General features: G+C 46.9%; 1 protein-coding gene across 1 annotated transcript in view; it reads left to right on the top strand.

Annotated features, from left to right (window-relative positions):
* Window positions 1-10,430, top strand: part of SCARA5 (scavenger receptor class A member 5) — a 132,268-nt gene extending 121,838 nt beyond the window's left edge. The window contains exons 8-9 of the mRNA XM_033229382.1: window positions 732-929; window positions 8,230-10,430. Of these exons, the coding sequence (XP_033085273.1) occupies window positions 732-929; window positions 8,230-8,366 (335 nt within the window). The 3' untranslated portion in view covers window positions 8,367-10,430. The remainder of the gene's footprint in view (window positions 1-731; window positions 930-8,229) is intronic.
* Window positions 10,431-20,612: the final 10,182 nt, after the last annotated feature.

The following is a 20,612-nucleotide window of genomic DNA, read 5'->3' as shown; positions in this document are numbered from 1 at the left end:
AGTTCCTTATAGATTCCAGATATTAGACCTTTGTTGGATGCATAGTTTGCAAATATTAGTATTTTCTCCCATTCTGTAGGTTGTCTGTTCACTTTGTTGATAGTTTTTTGGGGTTTTTTTCCTCCTGTACAGAAGCTCTTTAGTTTAATTAGGTCCCACTCATCCACTTGTCAATTTTGGTTTTTGTTGCAATTGCTTTTGAGGACTTAATCATAAATTCTTTTTCAAGGCCAATGTCCAGAATAATGTTTCCCAGATTTTCTTCTAGGATCCTTACAGTTTGAGGTCTTAAATGTAAATCTTTAATCCATCTTGACTTATATAATTTTGTATAAGGTGAAAGGTAGGGGTCCAGTTTTATTCTTCTGCATATGGCTAGCCAACTATCCCAGCGCCATTTATTAAATAGGGAGTCCTTTCCCCACTGCTTATTTTTTCAACTTTGTGGAAGATCAGATGGCTGTAGGTGTGCTGGGCTATTTTGTTCCATTGGTCTCTGTGTCTGTTATTGTATCAGCACCGTACTGTTAAAAAGCTATTATTTTTTAGGTGGAGAGAAGGCTGGCAAAAGGCAGGAGAGGCACAGGGAGATTTTGGGGCTGAAGTCTTGATATAGCTGGGCCCCAGCCCTCTCTTCCTCCTACCCAGGGATAGGGGGAGTCACAGAAGGCCCCTGGGGGCGGGTCCTGGTGTGTCCAGAGCTGGGTAGTGACAGTCGGCTGCTCTGGCAGGTGGTGTGGAGGCCCCGATGATGATCCGTCTGGTGAACGGTTCAGGCCCGCACGAGGGCCGCGTGGAAGTGTACCACGACCGGCGCTGGGGCACTGTGTGTGACGACGGCTGGGACAAGAAGGACGGAGATGTGGTGTGCCGCATGCTCGGCTTCCGCGGTGTGGAGGAGGTGTACCGCACAGCTCGATTCGGGCAAGGTAAGGCGCTCTGAGGGTAAAGGACATGGGAGAGGGCCTGCACATCCTAGGTCTGGGCCCTCCTCCAAAGCCGGAGTCCCTTCCACTGCAGTTCCACAAGGTCCCCAGCCTCTCCCCGAATGCTTGCTGCAATGAGAACTCACTGCTCTGCCCCAGGCAACCACCTCCGGTGGTCATCAGACAGTTCTGATGATTAGAACATTCTTCCTTTCACTGGATCTAAGTCCTGTCTCCTGGTGGTGTTCCATACCACCCTCCCCAGTCCTGTGTCCCAGGCACAGCTGCTGTGGTCTCTCCCCCTGGCTAGCTCCTCAGACCTTTATAACTTGCTCTCACGGCTCTATTATGTTTTTATCATTAACACTGATATGATACTCTGTGCCAGGCTATGTTCTCAACATGTAACAAATATTCACCCATTTCATCTTTACAGCACTATGAAGTATACAGGTATCATCGCTGTTTTTCTTTTTTCTTTCTTTTTTTGAGAAGGGGAACAGGATCTTGTTCTGTCATCTAGTTTGGAGTGCAATGGTGCAGTCAAGGCTCACTGCAGCCTTGATCACCCGGGCTCAAGCGATCCTCCTACCTCAGCCTCCTGACTAGCTGGGACTACTAACCATCCCCAGCTAACTTTTTATTTTTAATAGAGATGAGGTCTCACTATGTTGCCCAGACTGGTCTCGAACTCCTGGGCTCAAGCAGTCCACTGACCTTGGCCTCCCAAAGTGTTGGGATTATAGGCATGAGCCACCGTGCACAGCCATCCCAGTTTTTCAAATGAGGAAATAAAAGCACAGAGAGGTTGAGTAACTTGCCCAAGGTCACACAGCTAGCAAATGTCAGACCCAGAATTTAGACTCAAGCAGGTGTCTTAGGAGTCTGTATTTGAACCACTCTGCTGGGCTGTCTCTGCCTCTCTGAGTCTTTTCTTCTCCAGGTGAAAATCCCCAGTATTCATCTTGTCCCCATATGACAAGATTTGGAAAGCCTTCATCATTTTGGTTGCTTTCCTTTTGACATGCTGAAGCACATTGACCTTCCTATAGATGGCACAACAGACTCTGAGGACGGGGCACAGACCCTTCTTAGGTAGATGGCTGATTCGAACGCTGCATTTGTTTCCTGATGGAAAGAATCAGAGACTCTTGTGTTGACTCACAACGAAAACAATGGTCCCACGTGCACAAACCTGGTACTCCCCACACTCATTCAGTAGTGAGCTGTCCCTTGACGGCGTGTCCTGGCCCTGTCGCTTCTGCACTCTGGGTCTTGGTGTCCTGTCTGTAACTAAAGGGCCTGCAGGCTCTGGGATGGGTCTCCCAGCCTGGGCCCCCTGGGATTTAAGATGCTGCTGCTCACCTGTGGAGAAGACCAGGTGGGTGTGGGGAGGGATTGGGGCTGACCCTCTCACACCCAGTTACCAGGCCCCCTGGTGACCCGCGGACGGCAGCCTGCTGACGGCAGGGCTCCCCACACCATGGAACGGAGCCGGGGGTGTACCTGCTATCTTGCCTGAGGTCATCGCTGTCCAACCTGCTGTGCTAAATGGCTACAGGGACCCATGGCACAGGGTGAGGGGAGAAAGTGGCATGTCCCTTCCAGATGGGGACTCAGAGCCAGGTCATATCCAGACGGGAGGTGGAAGCCTCCATTCCTCCCTCCACCTTTCTCTTCATCCCCACCAGGGGTTGCTACAGTTCTTGGTCCAAATCTCATCCCGTAGATCTCATTGGTAATTGACTGAAAGTGACCTTTGGTGAAATCTGTCAAGCCAGCAGGCAGGGAGTGCAGTCTTAAGGGCCAGAATTTGCTGGGCGAGTTCAAAGGGGCTGGTACCACGAAGGGCAGCCCACCAGGAAAGAATACTGTTTTCCCACCTAAGGCTTGGGGCTGGATTCCGGCTGGTTTTGGCTGAGGAAAACCACCGCTGTTGTTGGTTAGAATAGGAATAGTCCTCAAATTGCCATTTCGAACTCCAAAGAAGGCTTCTTCCTAATAAGTGGCAGTAAAACCTTTTGAGGAAAAACATTATAAATTATTTTCAAGGAGTCAGAATAGGTAGTTTGAAGATCACAGGTCATGTTAGCCTGACTGCCAGTTGGTGAAAAGGCAGTGGGTGGGCTTGGAGTGCCAGGCCAGCGATCCTGTAGACTTTGTGGCTTCTTTCACTCCCCTGATCTCTGTTCCTCTTGACACATGTGGGGAAGCTCTAAGCTTGCCACTTGATTCTTTAAACTGGTCGATGGGAAGCTGGACTTGCTTTCACGAATGCCCTATTTTTTGCACCATTATTTCCCTATCACGGTGCCCTAATGGGTCTCACGTGCTATTCAAGACCTTGGCTGATTGCAGGCCAGGTGTCACTGGTGGTATACAGAGGGTCGTAGGGGCCTGAACAGGGGAGGGCTGGCATAACTGAGGCTTTCTGCCAGCACAGACTCCACCCATGTTCTCCTCCTCCTCTCTACAAGCGGTTTCCAGGCACCTGCCATGGACCAGGCTAGCTGCAGGGCTGAGGGGCAGAGTGACCAAGTGTCACCCTGGCCACAGCACGGATAGTGTAGAGGGGGATTCTAAACCATGTGCCAAGGGTTCTAATGCTGTTGTAGCCATGGGACCGAGAGGAGGGAAGGCTGTCACTCCTGGCGGCAGGCAGAGCCACCCTGCCAGCATCCTACCCACTGGTGCCCCAACCCCACTCCCAGCTCATCTGCTGTTGAGCCTGAAGGAGCCTCCCAGGTCTCTCTCACTCTGCCTCCTAGCCTTCTTCTCACGCCCCTCCTTCCTGTCAGTTTCCTCTCCCCAGCACCCCCAACACCCCACCTCCACTATCCTTGTGTTCTGCACACTCTTTCTGGAGGCTGCCTCCACACCTGGAGCTTCAGTCACCCCAAGCTCTTCCCTCTGTCATAGTGCTCAGTGGAGCTCCAGACCCGAGTGTCCAGTGACCTTCCTGACAGCTGCACAACCCCATGGGCTCCTCTAACGGCAGCTGTCACAATTGCACACATCTCCTTCCCACCAGATCCTGTGCATCACTCATCACCATCACCAGAACCATCCTACCAGTCAGACCCCATCCCAGCCAGAACCATGGGCCACCTCTTCCTTGTCACCATTCCCCTCTCCCTGCATCAGGTTGGTGCCAAAGTCCTGCAGATCCCACCAGTATTCACTCATCTGGTGTTTCTTGAACCTGTCCCCACCTTGTCGTTCTTGCTGTCCTCCCCTTAGGAGATTAGCAGGTAGAGCAGTGGTTAGCGCCCCAGCCCTGGAATCAAACCACCCACGTCAGAATCCCGGACCTGCCACCTGTGGCTGGAGACCTTGACGAGATTCCGTACACTCTCTAAGCTTCAGTTCTTCCACTGTTGAAGAATTACTATAAATGCTAAAGGAGATCCTGCATGTCAAGCAGTTAGCACGCACAGGCTCCGTTGTGCACACTTATCTACAGGTGTGGGGTGGAGATGGGGGCAGTAGAGGCTCTAATCCTCCAGGAACCACTCCTCATGGCCACCACGCCTGCAGGCTAGCTCCTGTGACCTTTCTTCTTGTGGATGCTGGGGATCTTTCTTCTTTTTTTCTCTTTATAAGAGATGAGGTCTCCCTCTGTCACCCATGGAGTGCACCCTCTGCAGTGCAGTGGTGCAATCATAGCTTGCTGCAGCCTCAACCTCCCAGGCTCAAGCAATCCTCCTGCCTCAGCCTTCAGAGTAGCGGGGACCATGGGCGCATGCCACTATGCCAAGCTAATTATTTCATTTTATTATTTTGGAGAAATGGGGTCTTGCTATATTGCCCAGGCTGATCTCAAACTGTTAGGGATCTTTCTAAAATGAGTACCTGATTACCTCACTCCCTGCCTGGGTCCTCAAAGGATTTTTATCGCTCTCAGAATCAAGCTGGGTTTCCCTAGCTCAGCACCCAAGGATCTTCTTCATCTGCCTCCTGCCCAACCCATACCTCTCCACACTGGCTCCTTCCATGCTCCCTCGCCCCCAAGATAGAATAACCCTCCTCTATGTTCCCATCACATTTTTCTCTATCACAGCACTTCTTATACTCTCCTGATCCCTGCGATATATGGAAACATCTTGAGGGCTTCACCTTTATAGTTCCAAAACCCAAAACTACCTGGGGCATAAGAGGAGCTGGATAAATGTGGGAGGGAAGAAGAAAGGAAGGAGGGAGGAGTGAAGGGAGGGAGGGAGGCAGGCAGGAACGGAGGGAGGGAAGAAGGAAGAATGAAGGGAGCGAGGAAGGAAGAATAGAAGGAAGGAAGGAATTCCAGTGCCTGCCAAACCTGAGTCCTCCCTGTCTCCAAGCCCTGCCAGTTCTCCCAGTGGTCTGGCACCATAAAATTTCTCCTGGACAGGGCATAGTAATCAGATTTTCTGTTTGCATGGGGGAAGCCAAGGAAAGACCCAAATGGGAGGGCCTTGAAGATGTTCTCAATTTTAAATTGGTCCAGGAGGTGTTGGAGTGATGCAAATGGAGAGGTGGAAGGGTGATGACTGGAGGGAGGCCCGGGAGGCCGCGGAAGGGAGTATGACCTAGCGCAGCTGGGAGCCTCTCCCAGGGAGACAGACAGATGAAAAAGGAGGTAAGGATGAGTGCACATCAGATAGATTTGTAGGTGGGAACAGGCAGACAAAATTAGGAGTGTTCACTTCTAATTATAGCATTATTACCTCCTCTTGTCCTTTTATCTAAGATAAGATTCAAATATTGGGAAATAGCTTTAGTGCAAGGGTCAGCCAACATTTTCCATAAAGTGCTAGATAGCAAGTATTTTAAGCTTTGTGGGCCAGGTGGTCTCTGTCACAGCTACTCAGTTGTGCAGTTGGAGTGGGAAAACAACCTTAGCCAATATGCAATCAAATGGGTGGGGCTGTGTTCCAATACAACTTTATTTATAAAAGCAGGCATTGGCCAGACCTGGCTCATGGTTTGCCGTCCCCTGGCTGAGTGTTACGGGCTGTGCACTGTGGCTGTATGAGGAGAAAAGACTACACTGGCCAAACACGAGAGGCCAGATCAGGGCCTCTTCCCCTCAATAGTTACATACTTAGAGATGTCACTCAATCTTTCTGGGGCCTCAGTTTCCCTCTCTTAAATACCTGTTAAATAGCCCTCCTGCCTTCTGTGTGTGAGGTACAGATGGAAGGCTGTGGGAATCAGTGTAACTTTTTCCTACTATGAATAAATAAACACATAGAAGCTCGAACGTTAGCGCCATAAGGCAGAAATCCTTTGCATCTGTTGTTTTGTCTTTCTTTCTGTTCATCAGAATGGTACTGAGCACACAGAGGACTCAATAATTTGGTTTTTTGTTTGTTTGTTTGTTTTGTCTTTGAAACTGAGTCTTGCTCTGTCACCCAAGCTGGAGTACAGTGGCATGATCTCGGCTTGCTATAACCTCTGCCTCACAGGTTCAAGTGATTCTCCTGCCTCAGCCTCCTGCATAGCGGAGATTACAGGCGTGTGCCACCACGCCCACCCAATTTTTGTGTTTTTAGTAGAGACAGGGTTTTGTCATGTTGACCAGGCTGGTCTTGAACTCCTGATCTCAACGATCTGTCCTCCTCAGCCTCCCAAAGTGCTGGGATTACAAGCGTGAGCCACGGCACCTGGCCAAGAGTCTGCTTTTCTCTGTGTGTGTGTGTGTGTGTGTGTGTGTGTGTGCAACAAGGCTGTTTATTTCACCTGGGTGCAGGCAGGCTAAGTCCGAAAAGAGAGTCAGCACAGGGAAATGGGGTGGGGCCATTTTATAGGATTTGGGTAGGCAGTGGAAAATTAGTCAAAGGGGGTTATTCTCTGGCGGGCAGGGGCAGGGGTCACAAGGTGCTCAGTGGGGGAGCTTTTGAGCCAGAAGGAATTTCACAAGGTAATGTCATCAGTTAAGGCAGGAACAGACCATTTTCACTTCTTTTGTGATTCTTCAGTTACTTCAGGCCATCTGGATGTATACGTACAGGTCACAGGGGATATGATGGCTTAGCTTGGGCTCAGAGGCCTGACATTCCTGTCTTCTTACATTAATGAGAAAAATAACATAAAATAGTGTTGAAGTGTTGGGGCAGCAAAAATTTGGGGGGGATGGTATGGAAAGATAATGGGCGATGTTTCTCGGGGCTGCTTCGAGTGAGGTTAGGGGCAGTGTGGGAACCTAGAGTGGGAGAGATTAAGCTGAAGGAAGATTTTGTGTGTCTGCTTTTCTAACAAGCTCTCCGGTGATGTTGACAGCACTGGTCCTCAGACTGCACCTTGAGTAATCAGCTATCAGTTCTAAAGCTCAAGCAATGATTGGTACCTAGAGCCCACGGAGTTCTAGCCTCCGCCTGGTGGTGCGAGGAGCAGAGAGGGTTTGCTGGCAAATTCCTCTGGGAATGATCCCCCGCAGTGTTGATGTCACTGCAGATATGCACTGCTCCTCCCTCGACGACCCTGTTCCCATTATATTGGTCCTCCCATGACTGGACGTGAGCCAGAACCCCTGGTGAAACACCAGCTAGAGTTTCAAGATCCTATATATGCATTTGGGCTGGGTCACCTTGGAACTGTTCTTTATTTGTTAGTCTTTATTTGCTTTGGGTGTGACTAATCCCACAGAGCCCTGGAGCTTGCAGCCTTTTCCTGGGTAATTTGCAAACCGATGTGTCTTCCAGGAGACGTTTAATCTGAAAATCATTCTCTGCCTCAAAGGGCTTATTGTGTAAGAGCCACAGCTATCCAGGCCAGGAAGAGGCTCTAGAGAAGAAACAACATCCAAGGAGGTGGTGGAAGGGGGCCTCTCCTCCCTGCTCCATCCCGGGATTCACTGCATGGCAATCCCTTGACAACAGGGGCTGAAAATGTCTACATAACAAAAATATGTTCAAGCCATTTAGTTCATGTGTTAGAACCAAACAACAGGGGAGTGGTTTAAATGTTCTCTTGACGTTCTTTATAAAGGGATTTTACCCATGTACTTCAAGAGTGAATGACAGAGTTTAAGACTTTAATAGTCAGTCCTGACACTTCCACTAAAAAGGAGAGGTTGTCCAGCTCCTGACACATAGCCGATATTCATAGCTACTACCATCATCACCATCAATTATTGTGATTCTGCCCTCAAGAAACTAATCCCAGAAAATAAGTATGAGGTCTTGTGGGGAGGTGGAGAGGGCAGCTGGAAGCCCCTAGATTTGAGTGTGCAGCAGAGCCAAGTCAAGGGCAGACGCAGTCATGCTCTCTCTTCTCCTTCTTGCCTCCTGTGTATCTGCTTAGAAGCTGTGTTTCCCTGTCTCCACAGGCACTGGGAGGATCTGGATGGATGACGTCGCCTGCAAGGGCACAGAGGAAACTATCTTCCGCTGCAGCTTCTCCAAATGGGGGGTAACAAACTGTGGGCATGCTGAAGATGCCAGTGTGACATGCAACAGACACTGAAAGTGGGCAGAGCCCAAGCTCGGGGTACCGCACAGAGCATCCTTCCTGCATCCCTGGGGTGGGGCATGGCTCAGGGCCGCCCTGACCATGCCTCGGCCACACCCCAACCAGCACTCCCAGTCCTCACACCTGCATCCCAGGACCGCGGGGGCCAGTCATCATTTTCCTCTTGAACATGTGCTCCAAAGTGTAACTCTGGGACCTACTGCCCATCTCTCTCTTCCACCAGGTTCCTGCATGAGGAGCCCTGGTCAACTGGATCACCACTTTGCCCAGCCTCTGAACAGCATGCACCAGGCCTCAATATCCCAGTTCCCTTTGGCCTTTTAGTTACAGGTGAATGCTGAGAATGTGTCAGAGACAAGTGCAGCAGCAGGGATGGGTCGTAGTACAGATCATTTACTCTTCAGACAATTCCCAAACCTCCGTTAGTCCAAGAGTTTCAACATCTTCCTCTCCAGCAAGAGGCAACGTCAAGTGATGAATTTCCCCCCTTTACTCTGCCTCTGCTCCCCATTTGCTAGTTTGAGGAAGTGACATAGAGGAGAAGCCAGCTGTAGGGGTAAGAGGGAAATGCAAGTCACCTGCAGAAATCCAGCTAGATTTGGAGAAGGGAATGAGACTAACATTGAATGACTACCATGGCAGGCTAAATAGTATCTTGGGTGCTAAATTTATGTATCCACTTAGCTGCATTCGTCCAGGGCATGTGAGTCTGGATACGACCTTACCTCCAGGTAGCACTTAACTGGTCCATTCACCTAGCCTGCAAGTCAGAAAACAGAATGACTGAGACCATGTTCCCACCTGAACTTATGGTCTTTACTTGGCCTGAGCAAAAAGCGTGTGTACAGTAACTAGAAAGTGTGGCGTGTAACTAGAAAGTTGCACACTTCAGAACCTCCAGGGTGTGAGTGCAAGGTCAAACATGATTGGCTTCCAGGCCGACCGTCAGTGTAGGAGGAAAGCTGATGTGGAGGGTGACATGGGGGCTGCCCATGCTAAACCTGAGTCCAGTGCTCCGGCATTGGGCAGTCTCGGTTAAAGCCAAGTCATGTGTGTCTCAGCTGTTTGAAGGTGATGATTTTGCATCTTCCAAGCCTCTTCAGGTGTGAATCTGTGGTCAGGGAAACACAAGTCCTAATGGAACCCCTAGGGGTGGAAGGAAATGAAGATTCCCTATAACCTCTGGGGGTGGGGAGTAGGAATAAGGGGCCTTGGGCCTCCACAAATCTGCAATCTGCAGCCTCCTCCTAGAGATAGGGAGATCATGTCCTGCTTTTTACATGAGGAGCAGAACTGGGCCATACACGTGTTCGAGAACTAGGGGAGCTACCTGGTAGCAAGTGAGTATAGACCCACCTCACCTTGGGGGAATCTCAAACTTATAGGCCTCAGATACACGATCACCTGTCATATCAGGTGAGCACCGGCCTGCTTGGGGAGAGACCTGGGCCCCTCCAGGTGTAGGATCAGCAACACTCCTGGCTGACAACTAAGTCAATGTGGCCCTAGGTCATTCTTGCTTGCAATATGCTTGCTACTCCTTAAATGTCCTAATGATGAGAAACTCTCCTTCTGACCAATTGCTATGTTTACGTAACACGCATGTAGTCATGCATCCCTTGCCAGAGCCAATATATGTATGCATATATAAACATAGCACTTTTTACTACATAGTTCAGCACATTGCAAGGTTTGCATTTAAATTAAAAACAAAAAAACAACAAAAAAACTAAAGATAAAAGATGCCACACTGAACAAACTAAATTCCCAACCCGGTTCTGGCAAAGAATCCAGTTATCGTTTCCATGAAGACGCACATACTCTCTTACTTGGTCTTTTCATTAGGGAAAAATGTAAGTCTTATTTTACATCCAATGAAAACAATGTTAAAAAGTGTGTGAACCTTAACAATGGAAGTCTACTAGTTTACATACCTACTTCAGAGAACATGGAAATGACCATGGGCCTGCATTTCAGGGACTAAAGGAAATTAGGCCTGGCCTAAAATACATCAGACCTTTTGTAAGAAAGAATTTCAATAAAGCAAAAACATGTCACTAACAAGCTTTCCACGACATACATTCCTTCTCCTGAAAACCTGGTGAGTATGGGGAGGGCTGGTGAAATTGGATGATGTGATCATTTTTCAGTGGGGATTGGTAGTGTTGGCAGCTTATAGGAAAAGCCACCCTAATACTTCTGGATGATAACACGGTCTTGTCCAAGAACAACGAGGAACATGATGGCTTAAGCCTTATTTGGTAACCAAAGGAAGTGGGTCCCCAGCAACAGAACAGTCACTAAGGCTCATCTTACAAGAAAACTGCTTTTGGCCGGGCGCGGTGGCTCAAGCCTGTAATCCCAGCACTTTGGGAGGCCGAGACGGGCGGATCACGAGGTCAGGAGATCGAGACCATCCTGGCTAACACGGTGAAACCCCGTCTCTACTAAAAATACAAAAAAATCTAGCCGGGCGAGGTGGCAGGCGCCTGTAGTCCCAGCTACTCGGGAGGCTGAGGCAGGAGAATGGTGTGAACCCGGGAGGCGGAGCTTGCAGTGAGCTGAGATCCGGCCACTGCACTCCAGTCCGGGCGACAGAGCGAGACTCCGCCTCAAAAAAAAAAAAAAAAAAAAAAAAGAAAACTGCTTTTGCATTCAACAGAGAAAAGAACACCTGTCTGTTTCCTTCTCACATCTCCAGAGTCCTCAGTTGGGGGTGTGCTTCCCTCCGGAGTTCCGTTCAGTGTAAGAAGATCGTCCAGAGTTAGGTACTGGCTCTGTGAAGTCACTGGCCCCGTCGTCTAAGGACAGGCAGGAATTCCAGGTACAGGACCTGAACAGTGTGTGGGGATGGCCCAGGTCACTGCATAGTCCTGGTCACATGCTTAAAGTGGCACCTCTGGGAATAATGTGCTGAGATTGCTACATGATAATTTGCTAAGTCAACAGAGAAAAGTTGGCTTTCTGGAAATCCACAAAGGAAATACCCTTTTCTTTCTCCTCTAAAAGTCCTGGTGGTGCCCCCACCCTCTCAAATCTTTGCCGTTCCTGTCATGCGTGTCCGTGTGAAGAGACCACCAAACAGGCTTTGTGTGAGCAATAAAGCTTTTTAATCACCTGGGTATAGGCAGACTGAGTCCAAAAAGAGAGTCAGTGAAGGGAGATGAAAGTGGGGCCGTTTTATAGGATTTGGGTAGGTAAAGGAAAATTACAGCCAAACGGGGGTTGTTCTCTGGCGGGCGGGAGTGGGGGTCACAAGGTGCTCAGTGGGGGAGCTTTTTGAGCCAGGATGAGCCAGGAAAAGGAATTTCACAAGGTAATGTCATCACTTAAGGCAAGGACGGGCCATTTTCACTTCTTTTGTGGTGGAATGTCATCAGTTAAGGCAGGGGCAGGGCATTTTCACTTCTTTTGTGATTCTTCAGTTACTTCAGGCCATCTGGGATAGGTGCAAGTCACAGGGGATGCGATGGCTTGGTTTGGGCTCAGAGGCCTGACATTTCCCATTCTGTAAACAGGTTACATGGAAAAGCGCAGTGATACCTTTTTCCGCCCTCTTTAATATCTAAAAGACACGATGACTGACTGTCTTGAGTGCCTGATTTGGGGCTTATGTGTGTCATAGTTAAATGCACCCACTCTTGTGCCCTGGACACGTCTCTAAGGAGATACCACTTTGTCACCCGTAGGAACCCTAGAGTCTCTTCAGCAACATTGTGTGATGATAGTCATTCTTTATTTTATTTTATTTTATTTTTGAGACAGAGTCTTGACCTGTTGCCCAGGCTGGAGTGCAGTGGCTGAATCTCAGCTCACTGCAACCTCCGCCTCCTGGATTCAAGCGATTCACATGCCTCACCCTCCTGAGCAGTTGGGATTACAGGCATACGCCACCACACCCAGCTTATTTTTGTATTTTTAGTAGAGATGGGGTTTCACCATGTTGGCCAGGCTAGTCTTTTTTTTTTTTTTGAGACGGAGTCTCGCTCTGTCGCCCAGGCTGGAGCGCAGTGGCCCGATCTCAGCTCACTGCAAGCTCCGCCTCCCGGGTTTATGCCATTCTCCTGCCTCAGCCTCCCGAGTAGCTGGGACTACAAGCGCCCACCACCTCGCCCGGCTAGTTTTTTTTTTATATTTTTTTAGTAGAGACGGGGTTTCACCGGGTGAGCCAGGATGGTCTCGATCTCCTGACCTTGTGATTCGCCCGTCTCGGCCTCCCAGAGTGCTGGGATTACAGGCTTGAGCCACCGCGCCCGGCCGGCCAGGCTAGTCTTGAACTCCTGGCCTCAGGTGATCTGCCCGCCTCAGCCTCCCAAACTGCTGGGATTACAGGCGTGAGCCACTGTGCCTGGCTTTTTTTTTTCTTTTTTTGAGACAGGGGCTCCCTCTGTCTCCCAAGCTAGAGTGCAGTGGCGTGATCTTGGCTCACTGCAACCTCTGCCTCCTGGGTTCAAGTAATTCATGTGCCTCAGCTTCCCAAATAGTTGGGATTATAGGCGTGAGCCACCATGCCCAGCTAATTTTTGTATTTTTAGTGGAGCCGGTGTTTTGCCATGTTGGCCACACTGGTCTTGAATGCCTTACCTCAAGTGACCTACCCACCTTGGCCTTCCAAAGTGCTGGAATTACAGGAGTGAGCCACTGCACCTGGCCCAACAGTTAATCTAACATTTCTATAAAATGTCAAATGTGTAAGTCACTTGTCTTCTTAGAATAGCTCTTCTTTAGCCTTCTAGAGAGCATGCCTTGCCTTAACCCCTTTCCTCTCCTTACCCCAACCTGTAGCTTTTTAGAGCTGAGGGGATTCCTGACTGACCGGAGCTTTGTTATCCCCTCCACCATCTTCCCCAACTAGAACAGGCTAAAGAGCTCTCAGGAAGAAGGACTTTCTGTACCCTGGGTAATTTTTCCTCTCTGACTGAGGGAACTTGAGTGGCTCCCTGGAAAGGGGTTGTGTGAGCTCTGGTCATGGTTCTTCCCTCAGAAGTTGTCCTCGTGCCCCCAGGGTTTCTACATGTTTGGATTGGTTTCAGCCGAAGACTCAAGAGAAATGTATGCACTTTTCTGGAACTTTCTCTGTGTAGTTTCCTTCTCTCAGGGCTGTGCCCTGCAAATTCTAGCTGCCATGGCCTCCTGTCACCAGTCTTGTCCCCTCACCTCAGCAAGATTGCCTGGCTCTGGACTCCCCTCCCTGTGCCACCCATTATCCCTTGTCTGAAATGATCAGTTGCAAGTATTTCATGCTGTTTTCTGATTATGACAGAAGGAGGGCAATTCTGGTAATGAGTACCCTTTCATGGCCAAAAGCTGAAGTCTTCCCTGTGGGTATTTTCTGGTTGAAGAGAATCATAAAGGAATGGCCTGGACATGGAAACAGGTATGTGAAATGTATCCAAGGACACTAGAGAAAAGATGTTAAATAGACATATGAAAGGTATGATATCCCATGATATCTCTTCTTTTGGTCTTTTCATTTGAGAAAACAGAAGTCTTGTTTTACATCAAATAAAAATAATGTTAAGTGTTTGAAAGGTGTAAAAAGACCTATATCAAACATCTCAAGGTGAAACTATGATGTCTGGGTTGAAAAATATACTGGTTGGTATTAACAGCAGATTCGAGGCCACAGAAGAAAGGATTAGTGAGCTTGAAGAAACAATAGTTCAAAATGAAACACACAGAAAAAAAACTGGAAAAAACTTAGTAGAACATCAGTGAATTGTGGAAAAACCTCAAGTGGCAAGTATATGTATAATTGGAGCCCATGAAACAGAGGAGATCAGAAAAAAATATTTTAAGTAATGGCTGAACTTTTCTTAAATTTGGTGAAATCCATAGACCCATAGATCCACAGAACTCAACCCTGAGCACAAGAAAAATGATGAAATTCTACATGAAGTGACATTATAACTAAATTGCTTGAAACCACTGATAAAAAAAATCTTAAAAACAACCAGAGTTGGGGAAAACATTACGTAGAGGGGTACAAAGATAACAATAACAACAGATGTCTCTTTGGGGAAAAAATACAAGCTGAAAGACAGTTGTGACATCTTTAAATCACAGAGAGAGAAAAAAAAACTGTCAACCTAGAATTCTTAACCTAGTAAATATATCTTTCAAACACAAAGGTGAAATATAGTTTTTTCAGACGTATAAGAGCTGAAAGAATTCATTACCAGCACACCTGCAGGCACTACAAGAAACATGTTGTTGTGTAATTTGTCACTGACAAAGCTCAGATGCACTACAAAAAATATTAAAGGAAATCCTTCATGCAGAAGCATAATGATACTAGATGGGAATATGGAACTACGCCAAGATCAACAGCACTGGAAGTGGTCACTACATGGGTAAATAGGACCAATATTTTTCTGGCATTTAAATCTCTTCGAAAAATAATAAATTGGCCCAAGCCAAAGTAGTTCGAGACCAGCCTGGCCAATATGGTGAAACCCTGTCTCTACTAAAACTACAAAAATTAGCCAGGCGTGGTGGTGCGTGCCTGTAATCCCAGCTATTTGGGAGGCTGAGGCAGGAGAATTGCTTGAACCCAAGGGGCAGAGGTTGCAGTGAGCCAAGATCATGCCACTGCACTCCAGCCTGGGGGAAAAGAGTGAAAATCCATCTTAAAAAAAAATATATATATATATATATAACTTGATGCCAATGTATTTGTTGTGACAATTTAAACTACAAATATATTTTAAATACCAAAACAGAATCCAGAAAAAAAAACTTGAATAGTGCAATAACACGTAAGGAAATAGACTCTGTAATTAAAAATCTTCCCAAAAAGAAAACACTAGGATCAGATGCTTTAAAAGGTAAGCTCTAGCATACATTCAATAAATAGAACATCTAAATCTTGAGATCCAGGAGATTGCCCTCCCCTCTTCTGCCATGTGAGGGCACAGTAAGCAGGCATCATTTATGAGCCAGGAAGTGGCCCTCACCAGACAATGAATCTGCCAGCACCTTGATCTTGGACTTCCCAGCCCCCAGACCTGTGAGAAATAAATTTCCATTGTTGATAAACCACCTAGTCTCTGGTAGCTTGTTATGGCAGCACCAAACGACTGAGACACTAGGTATTTAATGTTTGAGAAAAGAAGGAAGATCCAAAAGGAGAAAGAAACATCCTCTCCTTTCTGTACTAGAGAGACAGAAAAGAGAATTTATATGGTGGGAAGGGGGCTAGGCATTACAGGGATGGACAGAGGGAAGGGGGTGTTGACTTTGCATTCTGAGGAAATATCCCTATCCTGTGGTATTTTGAATTATTACTTTTAAAGTTCATTTTTTCCCCAGTAACCTCTTTCTAATCACAGAGGGAAATCTTCTTTGGAAATTATAATATCTGATCAGTTATTGCTGGTAAATTGCACTGCTGGAAAAAATATTATCAGATAAAAATGTTAAATCCCCAAATAAAACATCTCAGCAGTGGGTAACTACACCTTGATGTCATTCATTGAGCGGAAACTTTATTACAATTAGTGGAGGCCATTTAGTAAAATAGAAAGATTTATGGAATATAGAATTAGAAGACCTGGATTCAAGTCTTAGTTCCACAGCCTACTGGATAAACCTTGGGTTGCAGCATCATCATTATAAATGGAGGTATTCAATGTATCTTGTGTTATGAAGATTTTTTAAAAAGTGAAACAGTGTTTTACAAATTCTAAAGCATTATACAAAGAATATTACTTGTATAACAACAGGGAATACATTGGCCTTTGGTTTATTGGAGAGGTGGTCATTAGAATTTTAAATTATAGGGAATTGATCAACAATAAAATAGAATACAAATGCCTTGATAAATAAATACATTATAGAATCAAAATAAATTATGCTTCATTACATCACATAGATCAGCCACAGATTTACATGGATTTGCAAGAAAACATGGGATTTTTGCAATTTTAATCCCACTTTGGGAGTCTGCACGTGAGACAGGAGGACCCCTTGGGTCCAGCTCTTTTCTGGAGGGGCAGACACTGGAGTATCTGTACCGTGGACAGCTTCAAAATACACCACATAGTCCGTTTCCTTGTAATTTTACTGGGTAACAGGCCAACGAGCTTAAGGGAACTTGAAGACTGGAGGGTAGGATAGGGAGTAAGTTAAGCCGAATACGGAGTAAATTAAGTCGCGGGTGGGGGGGGCGGGAGGGAAAAAAAGCTGTGTCCTTCCCTCCTTCCTCTTCATTAAGACCGCCATCGGCTCTCTCCTGACCTCTGCAGGTTGATGAGAGAAAGACAACAGTAAGCTTTAGGGAAAAAAGGCAGGATGTTTAGGGCCAAGGGCAACTGGATTTCTAAAGCCAACTTATATGAATTGTGCTTATATGAGTCTTCTAAATCTTATATGCACATTGTTGAAATGCAGATCCTCATTCAGCAGGTCTGGGGTGGGGCCCAAGATTCTGCATTCCTAATAAACTCTCAGTGATGCTGCAAGGCTGCTATCCATACCCACGTGCTGAGTAGCAAGGCTCAAAGGGACTTTCAGGGCATTGAATGCCAGAGTTGGAAAGGGCGTTAGAAGTGCTCAATCTCCCTTTTTGCAGGTGAAGAAACAGAGCAGAGAGAGCAGGCAGGCACCACCACAAATGTATAGAACATGAGAAATTTCATTTTCCTAAGCCTGGTTTCCTTGTTGGTAATATTTAAATATGTGAGCTTGGAAAGTCTTTCTTTTTTTTTTTTTTTTTTTTTTTGAGACGGAGTCTTGCTCTGTCGCCCAGGCTGGAGTGCAGTGGCCGGATCTCAGCTCACTGCAAGCTCCGCCTCCCGGGTTTACGCCATTCTCCTGCCTCAGCCTCCCGAGTAGCTGGGACTACAGGCGCCTGCCACCACGCCCGGCTAGTTTTTTGTATTTTTTTAGTAGAGACGGGGTTTCACTGTGTTAGCCAGGATGGTCTCGATCTCCTGACCTCGTGATCCGCCCGTCTCGGCCTCCCAAAGTGCTGGGATTACAGGCTTGAGCCACCGCGCCCGGCCTTGGAGGGTAGCAGAATATAGCACTTCAAAGTATACCACTGTAACATAAGAATTATTTTGAGCTGAAGGCAATTGAGAGGAAGCAAATATAAGGAAAGCTCTCTGCCCTCCCTGCTACGCCTAAAAGCAGGACGTAAATTTGCAAAGGTGCCCCTCCTCCCTGCTCCACCAGGAAAGACTAAGTTGATCCCTAGAGATGACTTTTGACTCTTAACAGCCTGAAGACCACACAAGGGGAATCCACATAACAAACTCTATTAACTAGCCTGCATCTATATTTGACTTGCCACAATTTGCCACCCCTAGAGACTCAGGATCCTTCTCCTTTGTCTTGTCACATTTTTTTTTAGATGAAGTTTCACTGTTACCTAGGCTGGAGTGGGATGGCGGGATCTTAGCTCACTGCAATCCCCATGTCCCGGGTTCAAGCAATCCTCCTGCCTCAGCCTCCCAGGTAGCTGGGATTACAGGCACGCACCACCACATCCAACTAATTTTTGTATTTTCAGTAGAGACGGGGTTTCACCATATTGGCCAGGCTGGTCTTGAACTCCTGACTCAGATGATCTGCCTGCATCAGCTTCCCAAACTGCTGGGATTACAGGCGTGAGCCACTGCGCCTGGCCCTTTTCACTTTTCTAAAAATGTATTGTTCTTTGTTAAAGATGCCATATAAGCAGGAGTTCTAAGCTACCTCTTTGAGAGTTACTCTTTCCCTGAGTTTTCTCCCATGCACATATGAGATATGTGTGTTAATAAACTTCTCTTCATTTTTCTCTTACTAATCTGTCTTTTGTTACAGGGGTTCCAGCCAAGAACTTAGAAGAATAGAGAGGGGAAATTATTTTTTCCTCCCCTACAGTTTCCAGCTGTAATATTTAATGATGCCATCACTTGCCCAGAGCCACACTGCTAGACAGATCAGTGCAGGACAAGCCTTTGCCTCCTCAAATGATTAGGTTGATGGCAGAGGCCACCAAAGATTAATCTGATCACCAGAAGCCATGGGCATGAAAATGGCTATTTTGCATGATAGATAATATACACTTTTTCTGTTTCTCCTTGACGTGCTGCTGGCTGGGGAAGTAACTAGTTCTAGATGAGGTAGGAGATGCTCCTGGTTTCCAAGTGAAATTGATATTTCCCAGATGGTAGGAGTCCAATCCAGATTGCTCAGGGCTGGGAGAATGACGGAGGGAGGGAAGGTTAGAAATAATCATAAATTCTTCTTACTATTGTTTCTAGATGGAATAGCATAAAAAGGCCAACTCCCAAAACAGACCGCTCCAGCCTGTTATCCACCAGGTAAGAGGGGGGTTGCTTTGAGCCTGACCCCTGTGCCCCCTCAGGATACCCACCTCCCCAGTGTATGGAGACACCACGTCCCCCATGCCCCAGTTGCTCCCTGTAGCCATGCTATTGGGGGAGCAGACAGGACTATTGATTTTCAATTCAAAGACATTTAGAGGCAAATTCAACCAACTCTCAATTCTGTTAGGTGTAATTGATCCAAGCTTTGGAATGAATTACCTTCAAAAAACAGCTGACACTGCACTTAATAATCCAGGACCTTGGAATGGATCACCCCCAACCCACAACTAATTGGCAGAATATGGAAAATAAGCACTAACTCATGGAATTCATTAACATTACCACTTAAAGGAATGGTTAAGCTATACGAATTTGGAAATGCAGAAAGTGACACTTATGTGTATCATCTGGCATGGCGTAGTGGAAAATTCCCTAAACTGGGAAGCAGAAGATAAGGGCTCTGTCACTAAATCTGCCACTTACAAGATGTACGTCCTTGGGCAAGCTGCTTAGCCTCTCTGGGACTCAAATTCCTACCTTTGAATTAGATGATCTCTCAGTTCCCTCCCAGATCTGGTATCTTATAACCTCAAAACCTATGTAGCCTGAGACAAAACTCACAATTTCTACAGAAAGATGTTACCAGTAAGAATGCTCTTGCATCTTAATGCCATAAACAGAACTGTCTGTTCTGCTCGAGTTGATAGACGGGGGTACCGTCTACATAGTTAGTGGTCTGTCATTTGGGGCCTTCATTGTATTCAGCTTTTTTCCTCAGCAAGGAGCATAGTACTTGGCACATAGTGGGACCTCAAACGTTGAGTTTATGAGTAAATGAAGAGTCATGTCTTAATGTAGAAATTCTCAAATTTTGGCAAAGCCTAAGAATGCGATTTCCTTGATCCTGCTTCCATTTACTAATCTATCTGTCTCCTCTTTAAAGCCACATCTCAAAGGAGATTATCTGGATCAGGCACTGTGGCTCAGGCCTGTAATCCCAGCACTTTGGGAGGCTGAGGCAGCAGCATCACTTGAGCCTGGGCAACATAGCGCAACTCCATCTCTACAAAAAAAAAAATTTAAAAAATTAGCTGAGCATAGTGGAGCGCACCTGCAGTCCCAGCTACTCAGGAGGCTGAGATGGGAGGATCACTTGAGTCCAGGAGTTCGAGGCTGCAGTGAACTATGATCACACCACTGCCCTCCAGCATGGCCCATACAGCAATGCCCTGTCTCTAAAAAATAAATTAATTTTAAAAATTAAAAAATAAAAAGAGTTGACCTGCTGACTCCATTTCCTCACTTCCACTCCCTCCTCAGCATGATCCAATCCATCCCCCTATTTAGAGCCACTGAAACAGTCCTAGGCTTACCAATGACATCTTCCTTGGTACACCAAACACGTCTTTAATAGCCTTTATCATATCTGATCAGCATTCAACTCTGTTGTCTGCCTTCTTCTGTTTGTAGAAGAGGCAAAGCCTTGGCCAAGTGCAGCAGCTCATGCCTTTTTTACTCATAAACTCAACATTTGAGGTCCCACTATGTGCCAAGTACTATGCTCCTTGCTGAGGAAAAAATCCCAGCACTTTAGGCGGGCAGATCACCTGAGTTCAGGAGTTTGAGACTAGCCTGGCCAAACATGGCGAAACCCCATCTCTACTAAAAATTAAAAAATTAGCCAGGTGTGGTGGCAGGCACCTCTAACCCCAGCTACTCGGGAGGCTGAGGCAGAAGGATCTCTTGAACCCGGGAGGCAGAGGTTGCAGTGAGCAGGGATCATGCCATTGCACTCTAGCCTGGGAGACAAGAGTGAAACTCTATCTCAAAAAAAAAAAAAAAAAGAAGAAGAAGCAAAGCCTCATCTGTGGCTTTGCTGAAACCACATGTTTAAGGTTTCCCTCTAACCTCTGTTACTGCCCGT

This window comes from Trachypithecus francoisi, unplaced genomic scaffold, assembly GCF_009764315.1.
Source record: "Trachypithecus francoisi isolate TF-2019V2 unplaced genomic scaffold, Tfra_2.0 Contig01440, whole genome shotgun sequence".
Taxonomy (NCBI): Eukaryota; Metazoa; Chordata; class Mammalia; order Primates; family Cercopithecidae; genus Trachypithecus; species Trachypithecus francoisi.
Note: the sequence above shows the minus strand (reverse complement) of the source record. Positions and strands in the feature narration are given on the sequence as shown.